At 41.0% G+C, this 27,359-nt stretch overlaps 1 protein-coding gene across 4 annotated transcripts in view; it reads right to left on the reverse strand.

Moving 5' to 3' along the window:
- DYM (dymeclin) overlaps nucleotides 1–27,359 on the reverse strand; it is a 215,703-nt gene that overhangs the window by 144,078 nt on the left and 44,266 nt on the right. For all 4 annotated transcript variants that reach the window (XM_027671645.1, XM_027671642.1, XM_027671643.1 and 1 more), the window contains exon 8: nucleotides 26,282–26,424. In XM_027671645.1, coding sequence (XP_027527446.1) covers nucleotides 26,282–26,424 — 143 coding nt within the window. The remainder of the gene's footprint in view (nucleotides 1–26,281; nucleotides 26,425–27,359) is intronic.

The raw sequence follows: 27,359 nt of genomic DNA on the forward strand, positions 1-27,359 counted from the left end.
ATTTAATTCTTATTACATTCAAGCAGCAGCTTTGGGAACTTGAGGGGTTGTTTTTTTTACTTAATGCTTATTATGTGTGTCACATTTCTTAAGTCAATTCAATGGTTCTCACACTGTGGTCTGGTGAACACTTTCTGGTGGCCCGTGGAGAGCTGGCAGATCACGTTGTGCTGGCTCTTGTCCTCGTTTCCAGCTGCTACATTGTGTTAGAAGAAAGCTAAAAATACATAAATACTTTCCTACGGTTACTTTTCCATGTAAGCAATTTCTCAAGTTGCCACGGGGATGTTATGTGATAATGAAGGGGAGAGGAAAAAGTGGTCCATGGAATGATGAACAGGGATCAGTGAGGCAACTGTTGTATCAAAGGCATTTTACACTCTATGAGCACATCCTCAACATCTCAGATCTTTAGTTAGGCAACTTAAAACTGCAAATTGTGAGGAATGCTGGGTATACTTGCTTAAAAGACTACAAAAACAGCAGCTATGTTCATTTTAGGAAAGTCCCATTGCAGGTTTGGGAAGATTCATTACAGCAAGAAATGAGCAAAGCTGAAGTATAGGAAATACAGAATAATTTTTCTGTGGTTTATGAACCTGCATGTTAAATATTCCATCCTCAGGCAAGATTAAGCTCATCTGGAGCATAAACACACAAAACTACGACTGCTGACTGAAAAAGTGCATCTGATCAGAGCACAAATATTTTAGGTAGGGAAATTACAGAACTCAGAAGCACAAAAATGGCTGTCCTAAATACTGCAGTAACTTTTTCTTTGCAGTTACTCCTTAATTGCAGCAAGTTTTTCAGCTGACAAAAGATCTCATAAATTATACATTTTTGCAACATTATACCTGGGCATAGTAACAGAAATGACAAAAGTAACAATTTTTTAATTTTCAGCAGCATTTTTCATGCTCTCCACTGCCTGACATTGGAGTACCAGAATTAACCCAAGCAACTTTGAGACACAGAAGGAAAAAAGTTTTACAAACAGCTATAAATGAATAGTTTCTGGGTGACACACAGTCTAGCAAAATGAATTCACATTTCACATACTGGTAGGCAAGCTGCTCTCTAAGTCATTAGCGGGCTGCAGCAAGACTTCACACGTGGGAGATACTGAATTTAAAAGCATTTTGACACAACAGCTATGTACCAGTCCATCTTGACTCTACCTTTCTGGAATACAAGAAAGGTACTTGATGAGTGCCAAAATCAATGTGTGATCACTTGTAAACTGCATATCCAGGCTTAAAATCCTATCAAACTACCACTCAGTCCTTAGTGTGAGGTCAAAGTCACACATTTCAACAATCTACACAGTGGATTGCCATGGGCTTTATATCACATGCTTCATTATATTTCAGGTGCTTTGTTATATTTCAGGTGCTTTTCTCTATTTCAGGTGCTTTACTATAATACTTTATTTTCAGCATTTAATTCCTAAATACTACAGAAAAGTGACTGAAGTGCTATAGAAAGATTAAGAGCATGTTTTAGATTACTTCTCTGAATGTTAAAAAAAAAAAGTATAGAACAAATGTTCTAAAAACCAAGTTATTTTCTTCTGTCAAATCAGTGAGACAGAACGACTGTTCTGTATTTCATATATTTCAACTGGCTCATTGAAATATATGACTGAGTATGACTTAATTGTTTGAGGTTTTTCACACCTAATAACACTATTGTAAAGGCGACCAGTATTTCATCCCACTTGCCAAGAACAGCAGAAGGTAGTTATTTCTGTGAAGCCAAGCTCTGCAGCACCAATTCCCTGCCTGCTCCACTCCCGGTCACTGGGAATAGCCCAGTTCATGTCTGTGTATCCACATTTTTAAAGCACATCCCACGCATTGCTCCCAGTGCTGCAGCAGGACGGCGAAGCCGCAGGGAATGGCTGGGATGTAGGAGCCGCTGGGGAAAAGGTAGCCCAGGAAATCTCCACATAAGCCCTCCAAAGCTGGAGGAGTTCCGACAAGCCTGAGGCAGCCGGGGCCGTGATGTCATTAACACATTCTGGAAGCAGCTTTTCAGGAAATGAATCATGGAAGCAAGCGAAATGCAAAGATGTATTAGGTAACTGTGTCCATCCCCTACCCATGCAACAGTGTTCCCTCCAGTTTGTTATTCTATCCAGTCTAATTTTAAGGAACTAGTAATGGAGCTTGAACCACATCCTTTGGGAAGAGTGTTCCATAATCTAATAAACCTCAATGTTAAGATTTTTTTCCTAATATTCAGCCTAAGCATTACTTTGTTCAGCTTCATCTCCTTATTCCTGTAAGTGGTTCTACGAAATACCATAAAACATTTCTTCCCCAGTTCAGTGTTTACAGCCTTTAAATAAAAGGCACAGTCAGGTCTCCTTTGTTGCTCAGCCAAATTACATACACAGATTTTTCTTTCCTTTCTTTGAAAGTCTTTCCCATTTTGCTTCCTGTGATTAATCGCAGCTCCAATACTTTGCACGACCTTTCAAATGTCATGGAACTGAAAAGCATTACAAACACTAAACTTTGTAGATTTACTATAATAAACAAGTATATTACTCATTTCACTGCAAAAATAGTGTTTATTTCATTTTAAAATTTTCATATTATTTTTTATCTGTAGATTTCAGGAGATGTTCACTGTAACACACAAAATGCGACAGACTCTCCTCAGGTGCAGGAACCCCATCTATTCCACCACAACTCTTCTTCTGGTTTTGAACTTCAAAATAAAGAGACAACCCCCTCCTCCCAAGACCATGAAGCTCAGCTGCGGACTTGCAAACCCACCAAAGCTTTTGACACCACAGCTGTATCAGAAATGTATAAAGACACCCCCAAGAAAGTATTTCATCTGAAAAACCACAGAAACATTTAAAAGCAAAGTCAACGCCTGAAAACTCACTGAAATTATACTGCATATAATTATACATATTATTTACGGTTGGAATCGGTAACCTTAGAGGTCTTTTCCAACCTTAATGATTCCATGACTCTATGATAAATTTAACATTTGCAGATGGGGTCTGCTTCTCTTAGTTGTACAGAGATGCTGAAGCATGGAATAGCTTTGTTAGCTGGAAACCCCTGACGACATTTTTATTATCTGTAATTGGAATATGAGTAGCAGACATACCCAGACACGTTGAAGAATTAAGTAAAGCAAGTTACACATCACGTTCCTGAATCTAAAGGCTACCAAGCCTTCAATAAGGCTGGAAATGACTTTAATAAACCACTAATTCACTTCTAGAAATATATTAAAAGAACTATAGGAAGGGAACCTCTTAAATCAAGAATCTTCACATTTTTATTAGCTCCAGTCCTGGCCTGCTGCTGGCAACACCTATTTCAACTCCTTTGGACACAAGTGATAAAATTTTTGAGACGGAACGAAATTCCTGCTGCGCATTTGAAGACTCTCCAGTAGAACTGAAGCTGCAAATGTGACCACAACATCAAGAAAAAATAAATAAAGGTTTTATGGTATTATACAAGAGCACAATACCACAGTATTATGACAACTTGAAACCTGGGAAACTAAGTGCAAGCTCAAAGAGGGTGAGAGAGAGGAAAACGAATGAGAAATGTGGGAAAAACTGCAAATCCACCCAGTGTTGGATTGAATTTTAGAGGAACTGTCTGACTCAATCATCCTTCAGCCTTGGAACAGCAAACCTCACGACAACAGCAAGTTCACATAGAGAGACAATAAAAGGGACTTGTTGGATGGTGGGGTTTTGGGGCTTTTTTTGGTTTGGGTTGTTTTGGTGGGATTTTGGGGAGGAGCAGTTAGTTTTTGGGAGGTTTTTTGTTTGGTTTTGTTGTTTTGTTTTTTATTTTTAAGTTATTATTTATTTATTTATTTATGTCTTTAATAGAAGACTCCTCTGGCTTTTGCCCAGGGCATCATCCCTTTACTTTATTGTTGTGGTCAGAATGGGAGGGAACAAAGTGAACATTTATAATCCAAACAATACTGGTATTTTCAGTAACATTTTTTTGTCGACTCAATCGGACAAAATGCGAGACAGAAACAAACGTGGAAATGTTTAAAAAAACCAAATCCTGGCAGTATTATTTTTAAATAGTGTTAATCAGGGTATCAATATTAACTAATGCTTTTGACGCAAGACCCTCAGAACAACTTCATCTCCACAAAGAAGGGGAAGGGGGAAGAAGAAATCCAGACATCCATTGACAGAAGTGACCTGTAACGTTGCTAGACAGATCAAGGCATCCAACAAATGACTTTTCCAGAGCAGTTAGCATTTTATATCAGTTAGTGAGTTTAGCACACTGCTCCTGTTGGCTTGTTGTGATGCCAGGCAATCAATTCAAAATGAACCTGTTCCTTGAGACATGATAACATGAGGAACATGAGCAAGTGGCTTCTGGGAAAGTCTCCCTCTAAAGAATTCTGCCTAACAGCCTAAAAAAAAAAAGTATAATAAAAATGCAAAGAGGCAAGGGAGACCTAATGTTTTTCTGAACTCGACTGCCTAAACCACAAGATAATTTTCACCCTTCTATTCTCTTATTTGTTAAATGTATGCATCTCAATTTCCATGTCAAATATCATGACAAGACTTATCCCAGTTCCATGAGAAGATACATCCCTTGGTGGACTTCAGAGATAATTCCTGCCACCAGTCATGGGGTCAAATCCAGATTTAGTTCAAGTCTGTTGCAGAGCCACGCTGGGAGAGCTGGGAGTGTTCAGTCTGTTCAGCCTGGAGAAAACAAGGCTCTGGGGAGACCTGAGAGCCCCTTCCAGGGCCTAAAGGGGCTCCAGGAGAGCTGGAGAGGGACTTGGGACAAGGGATGGAGGGACAGGACAAGGGGCAATGGCTTCCCACTGCCAGAGGGCAGGGATAGATGGGATATTGGGAAGGAATTGGTGTCTGTGAGGGTGGGGAGGCCTTGGCACAGGTTACTCAGAGAAGCTGTGGCTGCTCCATCCCTGGAAGTGTCCAAGGCCAGATTGGATGTGGCTTGGAGCAACCTTTTCTGGTGGAAAGTGTCCCTGTCCATGGCAGGGGGTGAGACTGGGTGAGCTTTAAAGTCCATTCCCACTCAAACTATTCTGTGATTCTACAAACTTCAGTATTCAGGAAATAACAAAGATCAGCTTTACCATGGCAAAACTGAGCTCCTCTCTGTGTTTAATCAGGCAAGAATGAAGCAGCTCCCATGCAGCAGGATGAGATAAGGGGTAAATTCACTGCCTGAATTCTAACAGGACCAATCAGCAGAACTGCTGGACTCAGCTCTGCCAGGATGAACCTCTCCTCCTGGTCACAGTTTTCATTATTCCCTCCAACCCACCACTGAATTATGTCTCAACAGCTATAACTTGGCACCTTCCCAGCCTCATCATGCCCTTCCTTCCATTGAAACAGATTGTTTTGGAACGAACTGCCCAGGGAGTCCCCATCCCTGGAGGTGCTCAAGGAACGACTGGACGCGGCTCTCAGTGTTCTGGGCTGAGTGACAAGGTGGGGATTGGGCACAGGTTGGACTCTATGATCTTGGAGGGCTTTTCCAACTTAAAGGATTCTGGGATTCTGTCAAATAAATCCCTGCTTGCTCCCTTTCTCCAGCCTACTGCCCACAAGCCAGAAAAAGATCCCATACATAACTGAGATGCAATAGCCAGCACAGCAAAGTCAGCACAGACCTCCTGATTCCCTCTCAGGCCTCACTTTCCCTCCTCCGAACTTGTGAAGCACCTGAGCACTGGTACCTGCAGCAATTCCAACTGGTTTCTCTTAACAGAGCCTTCAGGAGAGCATTTAAAAACAACTAAATAAAACTTCTAATGTAAGTACGGCTGGAAAACTCAGAGCTACACAGTTTGGGAGCGATTTGCTCACACTCCTTGGAGCCTGTCACCTCTTCCCAGTGCAATGGGCATGTTGTTGTTTAACCCACCCTATCCCCTCCCATCCCTATTTTCCCTCTAAGTGGTAATATTCTGTCAAACAGTGAGATAACTTCTTCCTCTACTCTACCTGCTGGACCAAGGAAGAGGAAACTCCCAGGTGTTCATTCTCTTGCTTGAAGCCTGGTCCACCAACAACTGGAAGAAGCAACAGCAGGGAAAGTCCCCCCTGGATGCTGGAACGGGCTCACAGACTTCACAAGGGGTGCTGTGCCCCAAGCCCCACTGGCACGACGTTCTGTGGAACACACTTCACGAAAGCTCAGTGTTCAGACAATTTTGCTGCCAGTTTTTCAGCAAGTTCCTGCTCAATGTTTGCAAACGGCAAGTTTCGAGACCTTGTAAACTGGCCAGATTTAGTAAACTTTAAGAGGGACTGTAAATGGCACATCTCTATCCCCAGCTTCACTCCCCTAAGCCCCCCTCCCCAAATCTCAAGAGCCTGTTCCAAGGCATGAAGGCTCTAAAACTCCTCAATAAAACAGATGTAAGAATTCAGCATTGGTTAAGTAACATTTTTCCCTAACCTCATTCTCAGGAACAGAAGAACTGTTTTCAATTAAAGCAGTGCCAAAAAAAAAAAGAAAAAAAACCAACTTAAAAAAAAAAGAGCCTAAGGAAGATGCTCAGCATGAAAAGTTTCATCACAAACAACTGAAGTTTGGAAAAAAAAAATTATGAGCCATTGAAAATTGGATTTCACTACAGAAAGTGCTATATAAGCTTATCTTGAGGCATCAATACCAGCTCCAGCCATATGCACATTATTAAAATGGCAGTTTTAGTGATGAAGCATTGAGGAAAACGGCAGTGCTGAAGAATGAAGTCCTATCCCCAGAACAAGCGTGCCACAGGCAACATTTTTCATTATCTTGACTAGCAGAAAATGCCTCCTCAGCTGAAAGAACCCGGCGTCCCTGCTCACCACTAAGGGCAGGACGTGAGTTACTGCCAAGGCTGATGAGCTGTTTTATGTCAGCACCTGCCCTTTGGCTCCGCTCTCTGAACTGACATCAACTCCAGAGGCATCAGACAGGAACACGTTTCTGTCACCAGACACCACGGCTGGATCCAGACCAACAAAACAGAGCTGCAGCACACGAGATCCTGTTTGAAGTCCTCCTATGGATCTAATACCGATTAAATTCCAGTGTCTTTTGGGCCAGCGTGGAGGGAACGGTGTTGGGAAGGGTTTTGGTGTATCAAATTTGCTGACTACAAAAGCACAACACTACGGGGGGACAAAAAGGCTGACTAAGTATTACTGACTCTGCCTCTATATTTTTTTCCCAGCAAAAATTGATAGTTAACATTGAAATTATATAGAAACATGTGCTAACACTCCCCCAACTTTACTATTAAAGACTAAAATTACATATAATGTATTGAGAAAGTTTTGGTTCCAAAAACTGATTCACCAATTTATGGAATGAATTACATAAAGATTTGCATTTATATGAAAAATTATATTTAGAGGCAGTTTATTTTGTCTCTAGCATGCATGCTCAGTTCCAAAATGTTTTATCTTCAGTACCCAAAATTTTTACCACAGGGCGAGGGATTCCTCTGGGCTTTTCCTGTTCCTGAGGATTTTGCAATAATGCCAAGCCACGAAGGGGAAAGAGTATGCTCTCTGGGGGGCACAGTTAGGAAATACTGTGGACAACCCATGACTGCCTCTCTGCCATCACCCACAACAGGGCTATGCTCGGGCCTGAGAAGGAGAAGCTCATGTAACTTTTTAATATAACATTCGACAGAATTCTCATTGTGCATGAGATCAATCTGGAAGTCAAAAAGCCAATCTGGGCAGATGACTGCCCTCAAGGGCGACACATGATACCACTGCCTCCAGATTTCCATGCAGATCTCACTCCTATGGAGGCCACTTGGCCATCCCAATGTACCCCAGGCAAGCCCTACTTTGTTTTCAAACTTTGTAGGCCTTTAGCATCAGCAGCAGCCCCTTGTGTAGAGTCACCTTTTTAAGCTTTTTAGGTTTTGAGCAGATAATTTGAATATTGTTATATTTGAATATTGTAACATTTCTGCTATCCCAAATGTTCATAGAATTGCAGAATGGTTTGGGTTGGAAGGAATCTTTAAGCTCATCCGGTTCCATCCCTTGCCATGGGCAGGGACACCTTCCACTAGAACAGGTTGCTCCAAATCCCATCCAACCTGGCCTTTAACACTTCCAGGGATCCAGGGGCAGACACAGCTTCTCTGGACAACCTGTGCCAGGGCCTCACCACCCTCACAGACAGCAATTCATTCCCAATATCCCATCTATCCCTGCCCTCTGGCAGTGGGAAGACATTCCCCCTTGTCCTGTCCCTCCATCCCTTGTCCAAAGTCGCTTTCCAGCTCTTCTGGTGCCCCTGCAGGCACTGGAAGGGGCTCTCAGGTCTCCCCAGAGACTTCTCTTCTCAGGATGGAACTCACCCCACATTCTCACAGCCATTATCAGATAACTCTGTGCAAAGTCACAAATGCTGCCAACCTGTTTGGTACGAACTGACAGCAGGGCCTTGTGACCAGGCCCTTCTCAAGCCCATTGCAATTGTCTGTACAAGAACAGACAATGAGAAGCACCTACATGCTGTACATACACCTTGCAAAATCACCTGACATTGTTTGGTAAGAGGGACTCCTGCACACGTTATCACAACCAAACATCATGTTTCATTAACCTTGAAGCGAGGCCCAGCAGTTAAAACATGAGGATAAAGATCAGGACTCTGGAATTTTATTCCTATCTGCAATGTCAAATGATCACATAATTTTAGGCAAGCTTCAAGGATGTTATTTCCTCTATTTCCCCTATCTGTAAAAATGAGAATTTTATACTTAAAATGGGCATTTAACCCCTGGTTCCCTTGGCCTGAGTGTGAGCTGTTCCAGAACTAATGTCCCAATCTTCTAAAGATCTCTGAGCCACCAAAGAGAGTCAGAGCAGATTATATATACACTGGAATAGATTATACACACAATGTGTATATACATGCACACATATATATACATACAACTATCTAATTATACAGAATATATCTAATTACACAGATATAGTTATTCGGATATATAGAAAGACAGATCTTGACATATCCTGACAACTGCTGAGAGAATTAATTCCATAAATATAACATATAGAGGCTTGACTCAGAAGCCAGCAGTGAGTTAGATGGATAAACCTGAAGCCAAAGCTGAAATTATGCAAGCCAAAAATTTTTTCCTGTCATTATTTTCATATTCTGTATTATCTATGTTTCATATATGGATTTAATATATTTACATATGTTATATTTATGTGCTGATATACATCTTACAAAACCACCTGAAATTGTTTAAGTGGGAATCTTACACATTGTCACATGGAAACAGCATGACTGCTAAATATATGTTATATTCATACAATGTATTCTATATTTATGTAACAACTCATTCCTATATACAATTTATGCAAGTTTTATTTTTATATTTCTATGTATTTTGATAATTTAATAGTATATTTTTGTATATACATACTAAATATATAGATATAGTATACTGGGTCATATATATTTCTATTATTAAATATATTTATGTTTATATATTTTCTGTATAGTCACTATATTTTATTTGTATTATACAGTTTTTATATTATAAACACACACATCCACACACGGAACTAGTGGGTACCAAACAACTGTCAACTGCTGTGGTGCCTAAAAACATCTCCCATTCTTGGTGGAATTAACTTGATCCAGATTTTCCTTCCAGCTGAGAGTAAATTCCGCTGAAACCTCCCACATATCTACTTTTCCTTCTTTTGCAGATAAGGAAAAAAATCTTTGCTCAAGGACATGATGTGGCTGCCCCATTCCTAGAAGTGTTCAAGGCCAGGCTGGACGGGGCTTGGAGCAACCTCGTCTGGTGGAAGGTGCCCCTGCTCATGACAAGGCCGTGGAATTGGATGATCCTTAAGGTCCCTTCCAGCCCAAACCATTCCAGCATCCCATGATCTGATTTTTTTTCCTAAAAACCAAAACTCCCACTAGTCTCTGACACAGGTATGCCCATAATTCATAACTGAAGTCCATTAACTACAAAAAGTTCAGAAAGATTAAGAAACAGGTAAGAAAACAGGTTCAGTTTATGAATTGCTGGATGGCAATAAAACAACTTAAAGTCACCACATGAGGGCTCAGAGAGGATGTGGATCAGGTATTAGAGACCCCAAACAGAGAAAAAAAGGACCATGACATAACTGCAGAGAAAAGAGACTATTAAATTTAAAAAGATTAAGTCTTTTCCAAATCAGGAAAGAAAAAGGTACATAAGCTTTGGCAAGTTCAGTGCTAAACCAGATTGAGTCAAGCCAAAAATAACCTGGGAACAGCTTGCTAAAGGTACGAAAATCAACAGTAAAAGCTTTTTTGAAGAATCTGAAGTAGACAGGTCCTCAGAGAAGCCAAGAAGCCATGGAGGTGTTAAGGGAACACCTTGACAAGGTCAGGCTCTGGCTAATTAACTGTGCTGGATCGACACCGGAACCAGGACTGGTGATCTCTCTTTCCTCCCTTCTTTCTCCCTCTCTTTAATCTCTCTCTCTTTTTCTCTTCCCCTCCACCCTACCCCTCTCATCAAACCCCACTGCCATGTGCTCATATAGTAGGTCAGGGACTAACACACTGATTTCCAGGCCAAGTGTGTAATTTATTAATAAAACCTCATAAACTTTTGTGGACTCTCTGACTTTTGTCATTCCTTTTGATCACGGGCATCCATGAGCCCTGGGTGCTCCCTTACCTTTAAGGGTGGGAGATCATAGGCTCAAGGGGAGGCTGCCTTTGGAGTACCAGCCTTCAAATGAAGGGTCAGCAGAAGATTTAGGAGGAAATCTGGGATTTTTTAAGAAACACAGAATTTTCAGATTGTCTCACAAGACTCAATACCCACATCAGAGCTTCAGCTGTGTCCCTGAAGTGATGCATGCTTTTACTTTTTACTCTTTACATAAATTTCACACCTAGGAATCCTCACTGCAGACACAATTACAGCTACACCAAGCTCCTCTTGCTTGGGTTTAAGTAATTAAAAAAAGCATCAGCAGTTATAGGAACACCTGCCTCCACAATAAGGAATGTCCCGATGTAGTTACAGCACTAAAAGCTTCAGTTCTAACTCAAATACCTAAAATCAGTATGAATTTGAGTAAACATGCCTCACAAGCTCAAGCAGAGGCCATGGACCTTGTTAGTTAGTTATTAATCACTATTTGAAACAAGCCCAAAAGAAAAAAAACCACAAAACAAAAGAAGATGCTGCTTAATTAATATACTTTTAAGCGAACACAGCATTAATTTGTTTGAGGAAGGCGTGAATTAAAGGACTCCAAAATAAATTCAGAACAAACTGGAAAAACAAAATGTACAGCATAATCCACTATTACATCCCAAGCTTTTACTTCCTCCCACACCTCTCATGCAGACATAAGAGTTTAATGATAAGACACCCACACCCACACATGATTATAATTTATGGATCATGGACCACTTTTAATTCTAGTTAAAAGCATCTGGCATTCCAGCAGATTATAAAATCCCTTCCTACGCTTGGGAAAGCATACAATGACGATCCCATAACGGACACCACACTCCATGAGGAATGCTGTCTAGCTCAACACCCACACTAACCAGACAGAACTATACATTTTAATTTATACAGTCATTACTCCTTTTCAAGGCTTGCCTCCTAAGGAGGATACAGGGACAGGGAAAGAGTCAGTTCTACACAACAAAGGGATTTATTTGTATGTAAGGTGCAATAATTATTTAGTATTTATTTTCCATCTTTAGGAGTTGCATTGTGCTTGTTTCAAGTATGTGCCAAACCACAGTGAAAATTTAATTTAAAATTAATTAACTGGGGAGCTCTAAATATGTGCCGAAGCAAACTTTTACACAGTTTATATGCTTTACAAATTGACTTCTGCAATTTGCAAATATGCCAGTTCTTGACATACCAATGAGATGCTGAAATGACTTAAAAAATGACTCCAAATATCTGAGCATGCCATGAGTTTGAGCAGACTGGTGGTGTCTGTGGTGGGGAGAGAGAGTGCAAAACACAGAGGGGAAAAAAAGATGCTATTAAAAAGACAGGAAGAGAAACACTGTAAGAGTGATTGAGAACACATTATTTTCCAATACACAAACTGCAAAAGCTCACAAGGTTATTTTTTCTTCTTCCAGTGAAAATACTAGGAAGCCAAATGGCAAAGACAAACGTTTTCTATTTAGCAAGGGCAAAAATTCCACAAGTAGCCACACATTATGTGACAAATCATTAACCTGACTAGACAAGCTACATAGGATTATGTTTAAAACACTTTAGTTGAGTACTCTAGAAAATACTACATTTTATTCTCTCTATACTGTTCAAAGTAAGTTTGCCTTCAGTTCTGAAAGACTTTTACGAGTCGACAGAGTGCACCAAGGGAACAGGAAAACCGTGGAGGAAGAGACAAGACTAACAGTCTACTACTTGTTTTCTTCATATCACTTGATGCACTGGTTTCGTAAACTTCCACAGCCCCAGGAGAGCCCATATTAAACATAACGCATTTTCTACTCATAAAGCAGCACCAGCACAAATGGCAAACACACCCAGACCAGCCACACAATAGTTTTCTCTGCATTTGTTCATTTTAATGCTGCAATTAAATCATTCGGCTGCACCAAGTGCTGTCACCAGGACTTTGTTTTGTGACTGCTACAGCAGTTCAAAATTGTTTGCTTGGGAAACAGTACAACTTTTGCAAAGCTTCAGAGTGTTTTAGAAATTGGGATAGGGAAAGTAAATATATCTCAGAAAGGGAAAAATTTACATAAATCTTCATTAATAAGCAATTTGAATCAATACAGTAATTATAACAAAAAAATGCAGTGACAGCAGCCACAGCAAGTTAAAAGGTTACAGAAAAATTAAACAGAACATTGGGCAAGAATAGGAACGTGGCTAATGAGCACATTTTCCATCTAGGCTAAGACTATTTCAGGACAACCTTCTTAATTGCAAAAATGTAAAATGCTGCACTTCCAATTGCATAAAGCCTTTACATAACAAGCAGTTCTCTAACCTAGATTACATGTGATTCCTGTCCAAGAACAACTGTGACAAAAATCAGAGGCTCTATAGCTTCTGTCCATCTCCTGGGCTGCTTGGACCTAGAAACAACAAACACCACCTCGAGGACGATGTTGTGCAGTAAATCCCTAATTTAACATTTAAAAGAAAAGACAGCACACAAAATCCCCAAACGGAACAACAGGAGAGGAACTCAAGAAGTACAAAGAAGCCTGAAACCAGTAAAGATTTATCCATATCCATGCTGGCAAACTCCACTCAATGATCACTAAACTACTCCTGAGATTAGCTGAAACAGCAGACCTACCACTAGACGTTGCTATGTGCAAATCTTAGATTTAATTTTGGGAGAAGATGCTCCAGGTGCTGTTTGAGAGAGACCTTGGAAGACCAACACTGCTTCTGAAAATGCCAGTGGAAGGACACTTTGCCTCCTCTGCCCTCTTGGTCAGAGGCAAGACAATTTGAAGAGGCTGAATAAAAGTCATCCCAAAAGCTTTCTCATTACAGTCATCTGATTCATTCCACCAAATGTTTGGCAACAGGAAAACCCATGGAGAACCACAAGTAAGGTCAGACTTGGTAGCAATGAAATCCCCTACCTATTCAAGAAAGGGAGGCATAGTCCTAGGCTTACCATTATTCTGTTAAAGATTCTGCTTGATTGGGCAGGTTTTCTAATTCCAAAAAACTACTTCAGATTTCATAGAACCACAGAATCGTTACGGCTGGGAAGACCTCCAAGATCATTAAGTCCAACCATAAATTTGTTGCTGTTCATTTGTTTTCTTGAGACCAAACAACTGGATCATTGAGGAAACTTAGAGATAACACATTTTACACAATGCAGATGCAGAAAGAATCCCAGAGTGGTTTGGATTGGAAGGGACCTTAAAGACTGCCTCATCCCACCCCCTGCCAAGGGCAGGGACCCCTTCCACCGGACCAGGTTGCTCCAAACCCCGTCCAACCCAGCCTTGGACACTTCCAGGGTTTCTAAAGGTTGAATTTCTCTAATGTAAAACCAGTGCTTACACACTGACAACACTCTCTGAGTGGCAGAGCAAAGCAAAGTTGGTTACTTCAGATGGAGCTGGTGAGGGTGCTGACAGTCCCCCAGGAAATGCAAGACTGAAGTTTCCTACTCTCTAATTCTCTAAAAGAAGAGAAAGAAGGGGAAAAAAACCCCAACAAAATACTAAAGAAAATGAAAAGCAAACTCCTGTGCAAGGCATGGCTGCTGTGCCCTTCCTAAAACCCTTCAGCCACAACACCAGCTGTGAGCACCCACCAGGACATCTCACCTGTGCAGACTCTGCCTGTTACGGACAGAAGTGACACAGGACAGCGATTACAGTCTCAGGGTGGAAAGACACTGGGTTTGATGCAGAACAGCCCTGTGCATCCCATTACAACCACTGTGTGTTCTAGGAATGGGGTTACTGATGAATTCTGCACGTTTTAGGCATACCCTTCTCAGGATTTGAAGTGCAAAGTAAATCCAGGAAGCCAACATTAAATACCTGATTGAAGCCTGATTAGAAAATGCCAGCTGAAGCCAATCTGAGAAAGTCTACTGATAAAGTCTTTCACCTTCCAGCTCCCTGAAGTCTTGCACATTGTCCCAGATGCCTATTAAAACCCAAAGTCCTATAACAGCTATTTAAAATAGAACCCATGTATGTGCATGGCAGAAATAAATGGACTTACACTGGTTGTGGATGTTAACTGTAGAATAAAATCAACTCAGTGCGAGTGGTTTGCATGAACTAAGACCAAAAGGAAAGTAAAAATTCTCAGTTCAGACTAAAACTACAGGTCTGTGTATTTATCAGCTATAGTATCTCATAATGCTGAGCAAAAATCCAAAATATTAACAGGAATGCTAAGAAATTCAGTCTTTTAACAAATAAGGAATTATTCCGGAGTTAGACTCATTCTAAAATTTTTCATTTAGACAGAAAACCTTGTCCAAACCTTGTCCTGTTCCTGACCACAATTCTCTTACGAAACTTATTTTTAAATTTATTACCTACCCAATTCAGCAGAAGAGTGACAAGGTCTCAACTCTGTCATTATTAATATCCGCAAAAGGAAGACAAGGTTTGGATCTCGGCCAAGGAAAATTTGTCCATTGAACTGCAGTATTTCCACCAATAACAATCTAATTCAAACCTCACAAAATGCTCCAAAAGGAGTGGGAAAGAGGGTGATGCTTGGCACAAGGGAAGAAACACTGTCTAGAGACCAATCTGGAAAGGCCAAACATGAAAGCATTTGCTTAACATGCTAAATAAAAATAACGTGCAGGAGCCTGCCAGACCAACATGCTCTCCCCTCTGGCATGAGCAAGGCCCTAGTGATACTCCAATGAAGGAAGTTTTTTTTTACCATTACCTTCTGGATATACACTCACATCAGGAATGGGTTTACATCCACAGCTGTAAATTAGGCAGGAGTCTTCATGTCAGGCAGCCAAATCACACCTGGGTTAGAGATATCACCCTCCTCCCTACATCTACTCTGCCCTCCCAGCTCCATGACATCCCCATTCTTTCTGTTTGACAAGAGCAGAAGACAATATGGGAAACTCAAGCAATAAGGGATTTCCTTCTGTGCCTTCCTCTCCAGCCTGTCATCTCTCTAGTCCTTCCCCCTGCTCTACATGGCGAAAGAGATTTAGCTCTTAAGTTTGCAATGCTTTGTTCTATTAAACTGAAATATTTGTTGACAAAAGATTAAATGAATAAAGCTGTATCCCAGGTATGGTGCTAGTAACAGAATTTGTGGTCTAGGATCCCACTACTCTTCCCAGTAAAATGGTTAGAGAAAGCTTCCTGTGGGTGCCTAATGCCAAGTCTTTAAGCTGTGTCTTAAGGTTAAATCCTTGGATGGTTTGGGTAGCACGTGGAGGGTGCCACACTGCACACACATCCTCGTGTTATTCCAACTGCACTAACTGATATAATGCAAAATTATAAAAAACCCTCATCATCACTATAACACCACTACAACAACTTCACAGCTACTCTTGTGAGACTCAGAGACCATCTGTTGTGGGCACCTTCAGGAATGGCACCATATTACACTGTCATCAGCAGAGCATCCTTAGCACAGCAGAATCCAGCAAAATGCCATTTCTTCCCACTTGCTGCAGCACTTGCCCCTGAGTCAGCAGCTGAGCATGCACAGAGCAGCATCTCACTTCAGTCTGAGCCATGTCCCCTCACCTGTGACAGTCACCACCAACCAGACACCAAGCCACAGGGCTTGGCAGCAGCTCTGGGCCTGGTGTACATTCAAAATACGAGTAAAAACCAAATTACTGAGAAGCGAGCAAAAATTCACACTTTCCTCTAAGGATAATAATTGAATTTCCATGTAATGCAGAAATTTATTTTTCAATAATGGAAATCCATTCTTTTCAACTAGGATGTCTATTCCTAGGTGCCACATTCTTTTCCTGTTAATAGTATTTTTCTTTCCCCAAAGTGACTCACTCTGGAAAATGCCACTCTCTTGAAAGAGAAAAATTGACAAACAAACCCAAGTGTCACAAAAATGAATGTTCGTGCTCCATGCCACAACTACCACATACTGATAACTTAAACCTCAATCACAAAAGTTCCAAATTACTCAACAATAGTAACTGGCTTCAGGACAAGGAAATAAAACTTAAATCTGCAACTGTGAAAATAGTTTCTACTAATACACTGCTAAGCACATGATCTGCTTGGCTTTGCCCTGCTTTGGCTGGGAAGTCTTTCGCAGAAAGACGGAAAAAGTTTTTGATGGCTTAATCAAAAGGAAAAATAGCCATTTATCAGGTTATGTAAAAATCTCATACTTGTGTTGGAAACTACAAATTGGCAGAACACATTTAATTACCACTGGCTCTTCTAGAACATTAGGTAAAAAACAACGATGGTATAATCGCATTAAGGGTTTGTCTTTGTTGCTTTAAGACAAAGATTTTAGTCAAAGGCCTCATTAAATCTTAGATCATTCTGTGCAGAGCTTAGCTCCTCCGTGGGTCTACAAAAACAAGGAAGTACAACTATAATCCACAGAAATAAAAGAAAGATGGAGAGACTTCCAAATTTTTTAGGCTTAAACATAGAGGAACATTTTCTCCTCTTGAACAAAAATTGTCCATTAGAAACTACAGCTCTTGAAATGAAATTATTTCTGAAATCAACCCTCAAAATCAGGACTTCAGTCCATACAGGCAATATTGTAAATATGTGCTCATAAGCACATTCCCAACGTGGCTCAAGAGAAAACATGCTCTGAGCCACAAACAGATAGAGTGTGGCTCCATCAAGGTTGCAGTACCCCAAGATTACAAAATTAATTACAGCCAAGACTTTCGTGGTATGTCCACTTATCACAGAATGGTTTGGATTGGAAGGGACCTTAAAGCCCATCTCATTCCAACATCCTGCCATGGTCAGGGACACTTTCCACTACACCAGGTTGCTCCAAGCCCCGTCCAACCTGGCCTTGAACACTTCCAGGGATCTAGGGGCTTCTCTTACCCTCCGAAATATTTTTGTCTCTCACTCTGCAAACTAAACACACTCCTTGCATTCCGACCACAATTAGAAAAATGCACACAACTGAATTAAAAACAATGCTGCATAGGAAAATAAAAACTACAGTTCTATGATACGGGTCAAGGACGAAAGTTTCTGTACAAATCTGCAAGACCACAATTTAGAACTGCAAACGTCCTAATGCATACAAATATTTTCACTACAGATTAATCAGATTCAAGTGTTCCTCTGATTCTGAGTTTTGGTGCCAGTGGAAGTTTTGCTTTCGTAACACATTTATGTTTTTCTTCATATCCCTGAGAGACACAGCAAAAACCTACCACAGCCATCATCTCCTAAAAGCACAGCATTCCTTTGCACCATGTACATTAAACAGCCAGTTATACATCTTTCTACTCGTGTTAATGACCTGGTTATCAAGGTGGTTAATTATCCACCAACTTCTGGACAGGTATTTTGCATTGGCAAGACAGCTACCATTTCCTGCAAGGAGAATTCTTGTCTCACAAGTACAGTACTAAATAAGAGTTGATCTGCAAGCTCCTTATACAAACTATTCTTTATATCTAAGCATTGCAGCTGAGTAAACTGACATCACAGATCAAGGTTGGATTTGCACACTAGATCTGAGCTGTTATGCAAATTAAAATATCTACTGCTAACTGGAAAACCGTAAAGCTTCTGCTGTAGGTGCAACAAGCACATTTGGGAAGTTCTCATGCGTCAATTTAAGGATTTAAGGATTTAATGCAACTAACAGGTAAGCAAACTCGCTGCTCCTCTTGTCCACTGAAGTGGTAGATGTTGCCTCCCTCTCCCAACCACAACTGGTTGTATCCCTAACTGTGGAAAGGTACTCTTCAGTTTTGCATTTTCAAAGGCTGCTTCAATTTATTTGAAGCTTTGAAGTAATTACTCTTCTTCCCTGATACAATCATTGAAAGGAGAATAAAACTGTTTCAGAACTTGACCTAATTTGATCATGACACAAAACTTTCACAACTGAAAGGTGCTGCTCCCATCAGTAGTTCTTTCTATGCCCAATATAATAGATATCATACGAATAAACTTCTCTTTCACTTTGTATGTGTCAAAAAATCTACCAGGCTTCAGGAGTTAATTGAGGAATGGGTGAAAATACAGATTTTTCCTTGCAGATGCACTAAAAAAAAAAAATCCATAATCATTTATTTTGGGGAAGGAGCAGGAAGCTAAAGGTGAAAGAGAACAGGGAACACAAAGCACACAGACACATTTTGATCTACCCCCCCTTTCACCTATAATATATAAACAGTAAAAATAAAATAATAAAGAAAAAATGCAAAATAATAGGCTATCTTCACAGAACTGGTACTCCAGCAGCCTACTGGAGGAAACAAAACAAAACACCTAGACAATGCAGGTAGCTAATCAATATTTCCAGACGGGCAGTGCACAGCATTGCCTTTTCACTTCTTTAGCCTTTACACACAACAACCAATAAACAAAACCACGAAATTTAACTATTAAAAGGTGTTTCACACACCAGGCAAAGCAACTCCCCTGCCCTGCTGAACACGGGTGATGGTTAATCTGAGTGATCTGATGTCTGAACACTCCCACCCCAAAAGATGGCACAGACATCTGGCAGGACAATGAAGGGAAAACAGTTAACGTGTAATTTAATAACATGTAATTTATTAACAAATGCAGCTTTGGATGGATTTAACCCATTAGCAAACCTCAAAAACACATTGTAACAAAGAACAGAAAGAACAGAATTTGTTGTGCTTTATCAGTGTTCCTCACCACGGCCTGAAATGCAGCTCAGCTTCTCCTGTCCCTTCACTTTCCAACCCATCCAGAGGACCTGCCAGTAACCAGACATCAAGTGTAAACCATTCATAATGTGGCATCAGTGCATCTGGAACCAGACAGATCATCCTTTTTCCTGAACTACTGAACCATTTTCATGAGAAGACGTGTAGCAGAACACCCCAGCCTGAGCAGCTCACTGCAGATACTTTTAAAATTACGAAGAATAAATCCCTTACGGAGTTGTAACTCATAAGTGTTACTTTAATATCCCATATTACTGAAAAAAAACCCCATCCTTTGACTCCTGTATTAACCCTACATACTCTGTATGTGCCATTCAGAAGGATGGCCACCAAAAACTCTAGCCCTAGTCATTGCAAGACACCAAGTTTTAAAATTTTATTTAATACAATACATCAGCTTGCTTCTAAGTTTCCTTTAACAAGCAATTTCCCCTGAAGAATTAAAGAAAAATCATCTTTCAGCCAATAGGCTTTCTTTTTTTTTTCTTTTATAATGGGTTATTTGAAGCCGCTCAGGTTTTGGAATATCAGGATAAATGTCAGGGAGATAAATCACCAACACACCTCGTGAAACTTGCTGCAGCACTCCCAGTAAACAAGCTGAAGCATATGGTTACAATTAGGATTTGTATGACCACAGAAATCAGAAGCTCTAGTCATGAACCACAGCCTCACTGTGCTGTGTATGGATGGTCCCTACTCCAAGCAGCTGACAGGATACATACAGCAAAGGCAGAGCTCCCAACACTCCACAAGCCTGGACAGTGTGGGGTAGACATCACAGAAAAGAGGCTTTGCTGACTTTGAAAACACATAAGACTTGAGAATGTTTAGTATGAAATATTCAGACACTGTCACAAGGGTGGAGTGGTGGCAGCCAAGGGTCCCCAGCAGCATCAGCCTCTCCAAAGGAAAAAAACCCCTATGGATTCACAGAATCCCAGAGTGGTTCAGGCTGGAAGGGACCACAGTGGGTCACCTGGTCCCATCTCACTGCTTAAGCAGGGCCATCCCAGAGCATGTGGCACGGGATTGTGTTCAGAAAGTTCTGGAATATCCCCACTGAGGGAGACTCCACACCCTCTTTGGGCAACCTGTTCAGTGCTTGGTCACTGCACAGCAAATCAGTTCTTCCTCATGTCCAGGTGGAACTTCCTGGGCATCAGTTCCTGCCCATTCCTCTTGTCCCACTGCTGAGCATCCCAGAGCAGAGCCTGCTCCATCCTCTGACCCCTCCACTCAGGTACTTACAAGTTCACCGGACACAATGGAAGACTTCCATGATCTATCAAGCCCAGGAACATACAGCATAAATTGCTATTCTGGGAAAGAATGCTTTGTTATCACTGCCACCAATGTCTATGAAAAGAGCAGAGCTCTCAGAGGAAAAAGTCTCTGCTACCTGTTTAGCTGTTTCTGCTTAATGGTGGCTTACTATCAAAAACATGCTGGTGGAACTTACAACACTGATCAACCATTTCATGGAATCCCAGAATGGTTTGGGTTGGAAGGGACTTTAAAGCTCATGCCATTCCACCTTCTGCCATGGGCAGTGACACCTTCCACCAGACCAGGTTGCTCCAAGTCCCAGCCTGGACTTCAACACTTCCAGAGATCCAGGGGCAGCCACAGCTTCTCTGGACAACCTGTGCCAGGGCCTCACCACCCTCACAGACAACAATTCCTGCCCAACATCACATCCAACCCTGCCCTCTGGCAGTGGGAAGCCATTCCCTCTTGTCCTGTTGTTCCAGGCCCTTGTCCCAAGTCCCTCTCCAGCTCTCCTGGAGTCCCTTTAGATCTCTCTGGAGGCCTCTCAGATCTCCCTGGAGAAGGCTGGGTGAACACCCCCAGCTCTCCCAGCCTGGCTCCAGAGCAGAGGGGCTCCAGCCCTCAGAACATCATTATTTCTTATATAATTATACTACAACTCTTCTGGTTTCAGATCTTTGCAGTTGAAAAGCCCCAAGAGGTTGGTGGAGCCGGAGCCAAGTGCTACCCGAACTGCTGTTGCTGTATAACCATTCTATTTCCTCACATCATTCATAAACACAAAGACACATTAGATTTCAAGAAAAAACAAAAAACACAACACAGTGTACATCAAAGGAAGTATCTAAGTGCTTCATAGTGAACACATCTCTGGCCTGGAGGGATTTATACTAGAGACAAGGTTTTTCTGTACTACTGTGGTTAAAGCAGAAGATGAGTTTTTCTCATTAAAACATGAATACTCTCCAAGGGGACACTGAGGCACTGCTCTGGAAGCAGTTCAACCCAACTCCAAACCAGCTGATGTGGCGCTCATAGCACCCAAGCACAGATTCTGGTCAGGATGGAGCTGCTCTGGTACTCAGTTTGCTGGGCAGCTTTTTCAGACTGACCCTGACACAGCTACACAACTATTAACACTCAGCCACTTATCCTCGAAGAACGTGTGCTTGAACTGACGCCACTTGTTTTGTTCTGGGTCAGGCACGTCTCCAGAGGAACTAAGAGAAAGGTTAAAGGTCTGGAAACTATCTAAATCCTCCCATCCAGGGAGGCAAAAATATCACAGGTACAGTGTCGAGAGGATGACGCTGTTACAGACTGTGAGAACAAGCAAGGACGAAGGCGAACAGACAGAAGTGGGACAGAAAGCTCAGATCCACGTTTCCATTGTGGTGAGCATGAACAGACAATTAAACATTGACTAAGCACCAGAGACAGAAAGGGCTGTAGCTATGGAGCAGATCATACAACCGATCTGCGGCACGTCATGAAAAGGTTCTGGAAGGCACAAACAACCAGCCTGAAATATCTGTCAGCAGAAAAAAAAGGTTGGAATCACAAGAAATAACAGACACGCTCCTGGTAGCTTTTTGTGTCTCTCTACTTTGATGGATTTTAATCCAGATATCACAAATCAGGCTACATAAAATTGAAGGGAAAAAAAAATAACATAAACCACTAAATATTAATAAATAGTTTTCTTGTAAAGTTAAAGATTAATCCGCAAGTGCTCCTATTAACCAGAAAGTAGCACCAATAAAAACAGGAATAAGCTACAGTATATTTAAATCACAGATGTACAACACAGGTCAGATGCCTTCAAGTAGCCTAATGCTGAATAGCATAATGCAGAGTAAAGCATATACTTGCATGATATAAAGCCATTAATGGCCAGGAATGTTTGTCTGGTTTCAACCAAAGACTACAGACATGAGAAAACAAGTCATTATTGATCACTACACACTGAATTCTGCAATTTACATTAATGCTACAACAGTATATTTGTGGGCAGGTTAGTTATGATGAAGACTTAGGTGATTAATGAAGATGAGTATGGTTATTGCCTCTTCTTTAGTTCCTTGCAGATTTAACATTGTGCCCACTACAGCTATAAAAACCCAAACAGCACAAACCAAGCCAATTAGATCTTACTGTTGCAGTAACTCCTTAGTCCTGCAAGATGAATTGAAGCGTTTGGGGTATTTTTAATAGCAAAATATAAAGTGGATCAACTATTTAAAAGGAAACCATTTAAATTGACTTCTTTTTCAATAGTCTTGGGCAGCACTAACATTTCCCTGTCTTAGCACATCATCTGTTTGGCAGTTCCTTGCTGTAACAAGGATTTTATTTTGCAAGCAATAAAATGACTAATTAAAAAAAATTTGCTTGTCCACAAAAAGTCGAGTTGGTTGACTGTAGACCATGAATTGGCATATGCTAATATTATTCAAGAAAGAAAAAGGAGGGCACTTAAAAACAACAAAAACACTTTTTTTCGACAGTAAGTTGGTTCAATGTATGTTGTGAACCACAAAACATGAATTTCTGGTTTCCAATAAATGAGTTTCTAATATCTAACCTCTACTAGCATGCATCTTGATGTCATTTATGCCTTCACTACACTGCACCAAATCTAGTACTTTACAATTATTTTCACACCCAGAGAAAGACTGCAAAGACAAAACAAAGCTGACTCAGTATAGAAGAATGTCCTCCGTGAAGTTACAAAAATTATATTCATCATTTTCCCCCTCCTTCTAAGCCCACAACTGTTTCTTTAACCACTAGAGGATCATGGAATTGGCAACACGATTCTAACCCAGGTATTTTACGCCCAGGATGGAGAAAGGTGCTTGCACACAGATAACCTGGACACAGTCAGTGGCCAAACCCAGGAGTAACTGGTGTGAGGATGTTGCTGTGTGGTTTCAGACTGAAGGAGGGTCATGAGAGGAAAAAAAACAGGCTACGAAGGATGAGAAGCAGGAGAAGGTTAACTGTGGGAAAGGGTAAACTTCTGCTCATATTGTGTATAATTATCACTCCTGCTGAATCACAAGGAAGGAAAAGGGGGGTGGATTTAAAATATGGTGCTTATAAGAGTTTGTTGATCTCCTGCTGCTGTGTAAGCGACTACAAAACAGTCATAACTTAATACATGGTCACGTAGATGACTGTAGTATCAAGTTAAACAATGTAAAAGTACAGTAATTATTTTAGGCCTCAAATTTCCATATGAAAAATAAATGTTTTTTAAAACCAGGCTCCCAGCTCCTTTCATCCTAAGTAGATTTCAGTTAGGCTACTTCAGCAAACTTATTTTAAGCATTATGTGGTATTTAAAAAGCACTGAGCAACATAAAAGTGAATTTTCAATTCTTCCATTCTTCTTTCAATCCTTATCCTGTAAAGATTACAAAACACAAAAAAATAACACAATACAAAAATGACACTGAAGTTTTCCACAGGTGTTGATTGCTCAAAACTTGCCTCTGTTCCATAACAGACTAAGAATTTGCTCTATTCTGATTTGTACTGCACTCTATCCATGTACCTGATCCTACATAAACCAGAGGATTGATTTGATATAATTCAGGGATCAGATGGGCAAATATGCCATTTACTCTACCAACTCTACTGTGTTGAAGTTTTACCTATAGTCCAACTTCATATACAGGCAAATAATATTAAAAAAAAATAAAAAATAATCAACCAACTGTTTGGGCACAGACAGAAAAAAAAATCTCTATTTTCTAACAGGATGTGGTACTTATTTTTTCTCCTTTCCCAGGCAGGAAATTAGGAAGCTCTTCATAAAAGGCTGCTCCTCTCAAAGGTTTAAATGACTATACTTAATTTGCTGGGAGAAGAGATGGCACTTCAGGTACTGCTGAAAGAACCAAGAAAACAAGTGTAGGCGTACGCTGAGGGAGTTGTTAAGGGAATGGTTCAGGAGTGAAGGGGCTGGAAGTGTAGGAAGAGACAAGAACAGACGTAGGCTGAAACCTTAAGAGCTTGCATTAAGAAATGGAAACTTAAAATACAACAAGTAAAAAGTTGTGGGGGATATGATACCAGCGGTGTCACAGAGGGAAGCTGGAGTCTGGCAGTATGGATGGACTTCACAAATCAATCAAATAACCAGAAGAGGGGAAGGAAGCTGTTCTGCCTGTGGCAGCACTAAGGCAGACAGACACTCAAGAGATCAGAATAATAACAACATGATCAGGTAGTAAGTAACAGGTATCAAAACACAGAGCAAGAACAGCAAAACTACAAACCAGACACTGAAAACTGCTGCAGAAAAACAAGTTCGGTGCCGTTTTCTCCTGCAATTGAAATGAAGGAAGAGAATGTACCTGACGGAACTCTGGAATGAAACACTGTAAAGAACAACTTAATTAATCTCGTCGTTGATTAAGCACACAGCAAACCAAGCCACCACTTTCTGACGCGTTTATGTTACAAAGGCAACCCAAACACGCAGTGGTCAGCCCTGGAGAGCAGGAGATGGTGTTCCAGCAGCACCGGGAGCTGTGTGCAACAGACGTGCTCTTGTACTGCCTCCGTGAGGAGAGCCCCGTGCACTGCCACGGACTGGGAAGGATTTTCTGGCAGACCACTTGCAGCCTGAACTTTAATATTCCCTCGGGACACTGCCAGTGAATGGATTTCACAAAAGAGCAAAATAAATAGTATCGTTTTTAACAGCAGCTGACTCGCAAAGCGTTATTTAGTTTATCGGGGAGAAGGAAAATAACGTCTACCTTTACTGTTAGCACTGTATTATGTTTTATTCTTATTAGGTGGAAACAAAAAACCTTCAGGAATAATTTTTATGTGTAATACACACACCAGTAAAACACATCTGGCGTGGGGAAGAGAGCAACCACCAACCAAAAGAGAGTATATAGCATAACAAACACGAGAAACTTTTTTCTGAACAAAGAATGGCATCGAGTCTTTCCTATTTTTCAGGCAGTATTTCTCTATAGCAAACAGTCCACACGTGAAAGGTCAGAACGTAGTCATACTAATCAGGAAAAAATATTAGTCAACTTACTGGGAAAGGCATTCATTACAATGTGTTACAAAAATTCCTATCTGGGTCACTCCCTTACATCACAGAACCCGTCTTGGAGGGACCCCTTGAGACCACCTCGTCCAAGCAGAGCTACAGAGCAGGTCACCTCGTCCACTGAGTGATTATAAAAAATAAACCAAGCATATAAAACTATTTCTTCCAACATTTTAATTAATTGTAATCATGTGATTTATCAAATTGGGCACTACTCGGTTGGTTGAGGCTTTTCTAATATGTCAGTAAAAAAAACAAACAGGGACTAAGTGATCCTTTCACCATCTGCTGTCCTGCAGATTCTAACACATCCTGAGATGGCCCATGAAGGATTACAATCCAAGCAGGCCTGCAGATAGCTTTTCTACACTGGCACCACTTGCTGAAAAAGAAATGGGCTACAGGTGTGTTTGCAAGAGAGGTCACATAGAAGGCAATACTTCATATGGTCTGAAGCACAAGTTATAGAAAGTCAGACTCACTTGCCACCCCAGATGCAATTCCATAAAGCAATCCTCCTCCATCTGTTTGCTGCTGAAAGACGTGAGTCCCTGGAGGGGGGCTTCTCTCTTGTCTAATGAAATTATACAGCAAAGTTTTCACAAGTCTGCTGGTGTATGGGAGACTGGAAAGAGAAGGAAAAAACAGCTTTAGTTGACTCACAACTGACAAAGCCCAAGCAGGGTGCAAAGGCTGGAGTTTTGGCATTAAAGACAGTCAGTAACTCTCCCCACGCTGGCCAGACTGGAAAGGGAAAGAACACCAAGGTTTTGCCCATGCAAAGATGCCCAGACTCCAGCAGGGCTCTGCAGGAGCACCTTCCCACAGCAGGGTCATGGAAACCACCTTTTGTTTTCTTTTTTCAATACTGCTTTAAAATAAACCATTTAGTTTGTTGAATCATTGTATTCACTTACCTCAAAACACAACCGGAAAAATATTTATGCAAGGGAAAGAAACATTGTATTTGTTCAGTTTTCACTCCATGCTTTTTTTACACAGAACAGGTAACAACAGCATCTCTCCATGCCCACAATATTTCTGTCTATGTGTGCAACTTGGACCAGTCTTAAAGATCTTCTCCAATCTAAAGGATTCTACAATTCTATGAACTTGCAAAGACCAATGAAACAACCGACTTCATATCAGTGAATTTGACAAATGCACGTAAAATCTGTTGGGTTTAAGTGAAAGTTCATAATATTTCCTAACAGAGGAGGATTTCCACAGAAGCAAACAGATAGTGTGATTTAGAGGTGAAAAGATAAGAGCTGTGTTAGGATGAACCCTCTAACCACCTGTAGAAGCCCAGAAGATAAGGGGTTAATGAGTATGTCCCAAACACCAATAGCTGGCTGTTGAACCAACCAAGGCTTTTTGGGAATCCTAGTCAGGGACTGTTGGTAACAACCTGCATGAGAAAAACCAGGATGTGGCTGGAGAAGGGGCCCTGTGGAGGGAGGGCAGCACACACATCCCTGTCCTGGCACAACACAGGGGCAGGAATGAGGCTGAGAAACAGGCACGGACTGTAGGGGGGGATCAAGACCACCCAAAGCC

The sequence above is a fragment of the Neopelma chrysocephalum genome, unplaced genomic scaffold (assembly GCF_003984885.1).
Source record: "Neopelma chrysocephalum unplaced genomic scaffold, ASM398488v2 Primary Assembly neopelma1_97116, whole genome shotgun sequence".
NCBI classification, from domain to species: domain Eukaryota; kingdom Metazoa; phylum Chordata; class Aves; order Passeriformes; family Pipridae; genus Neopelma; species Neopelma chrysocephalum.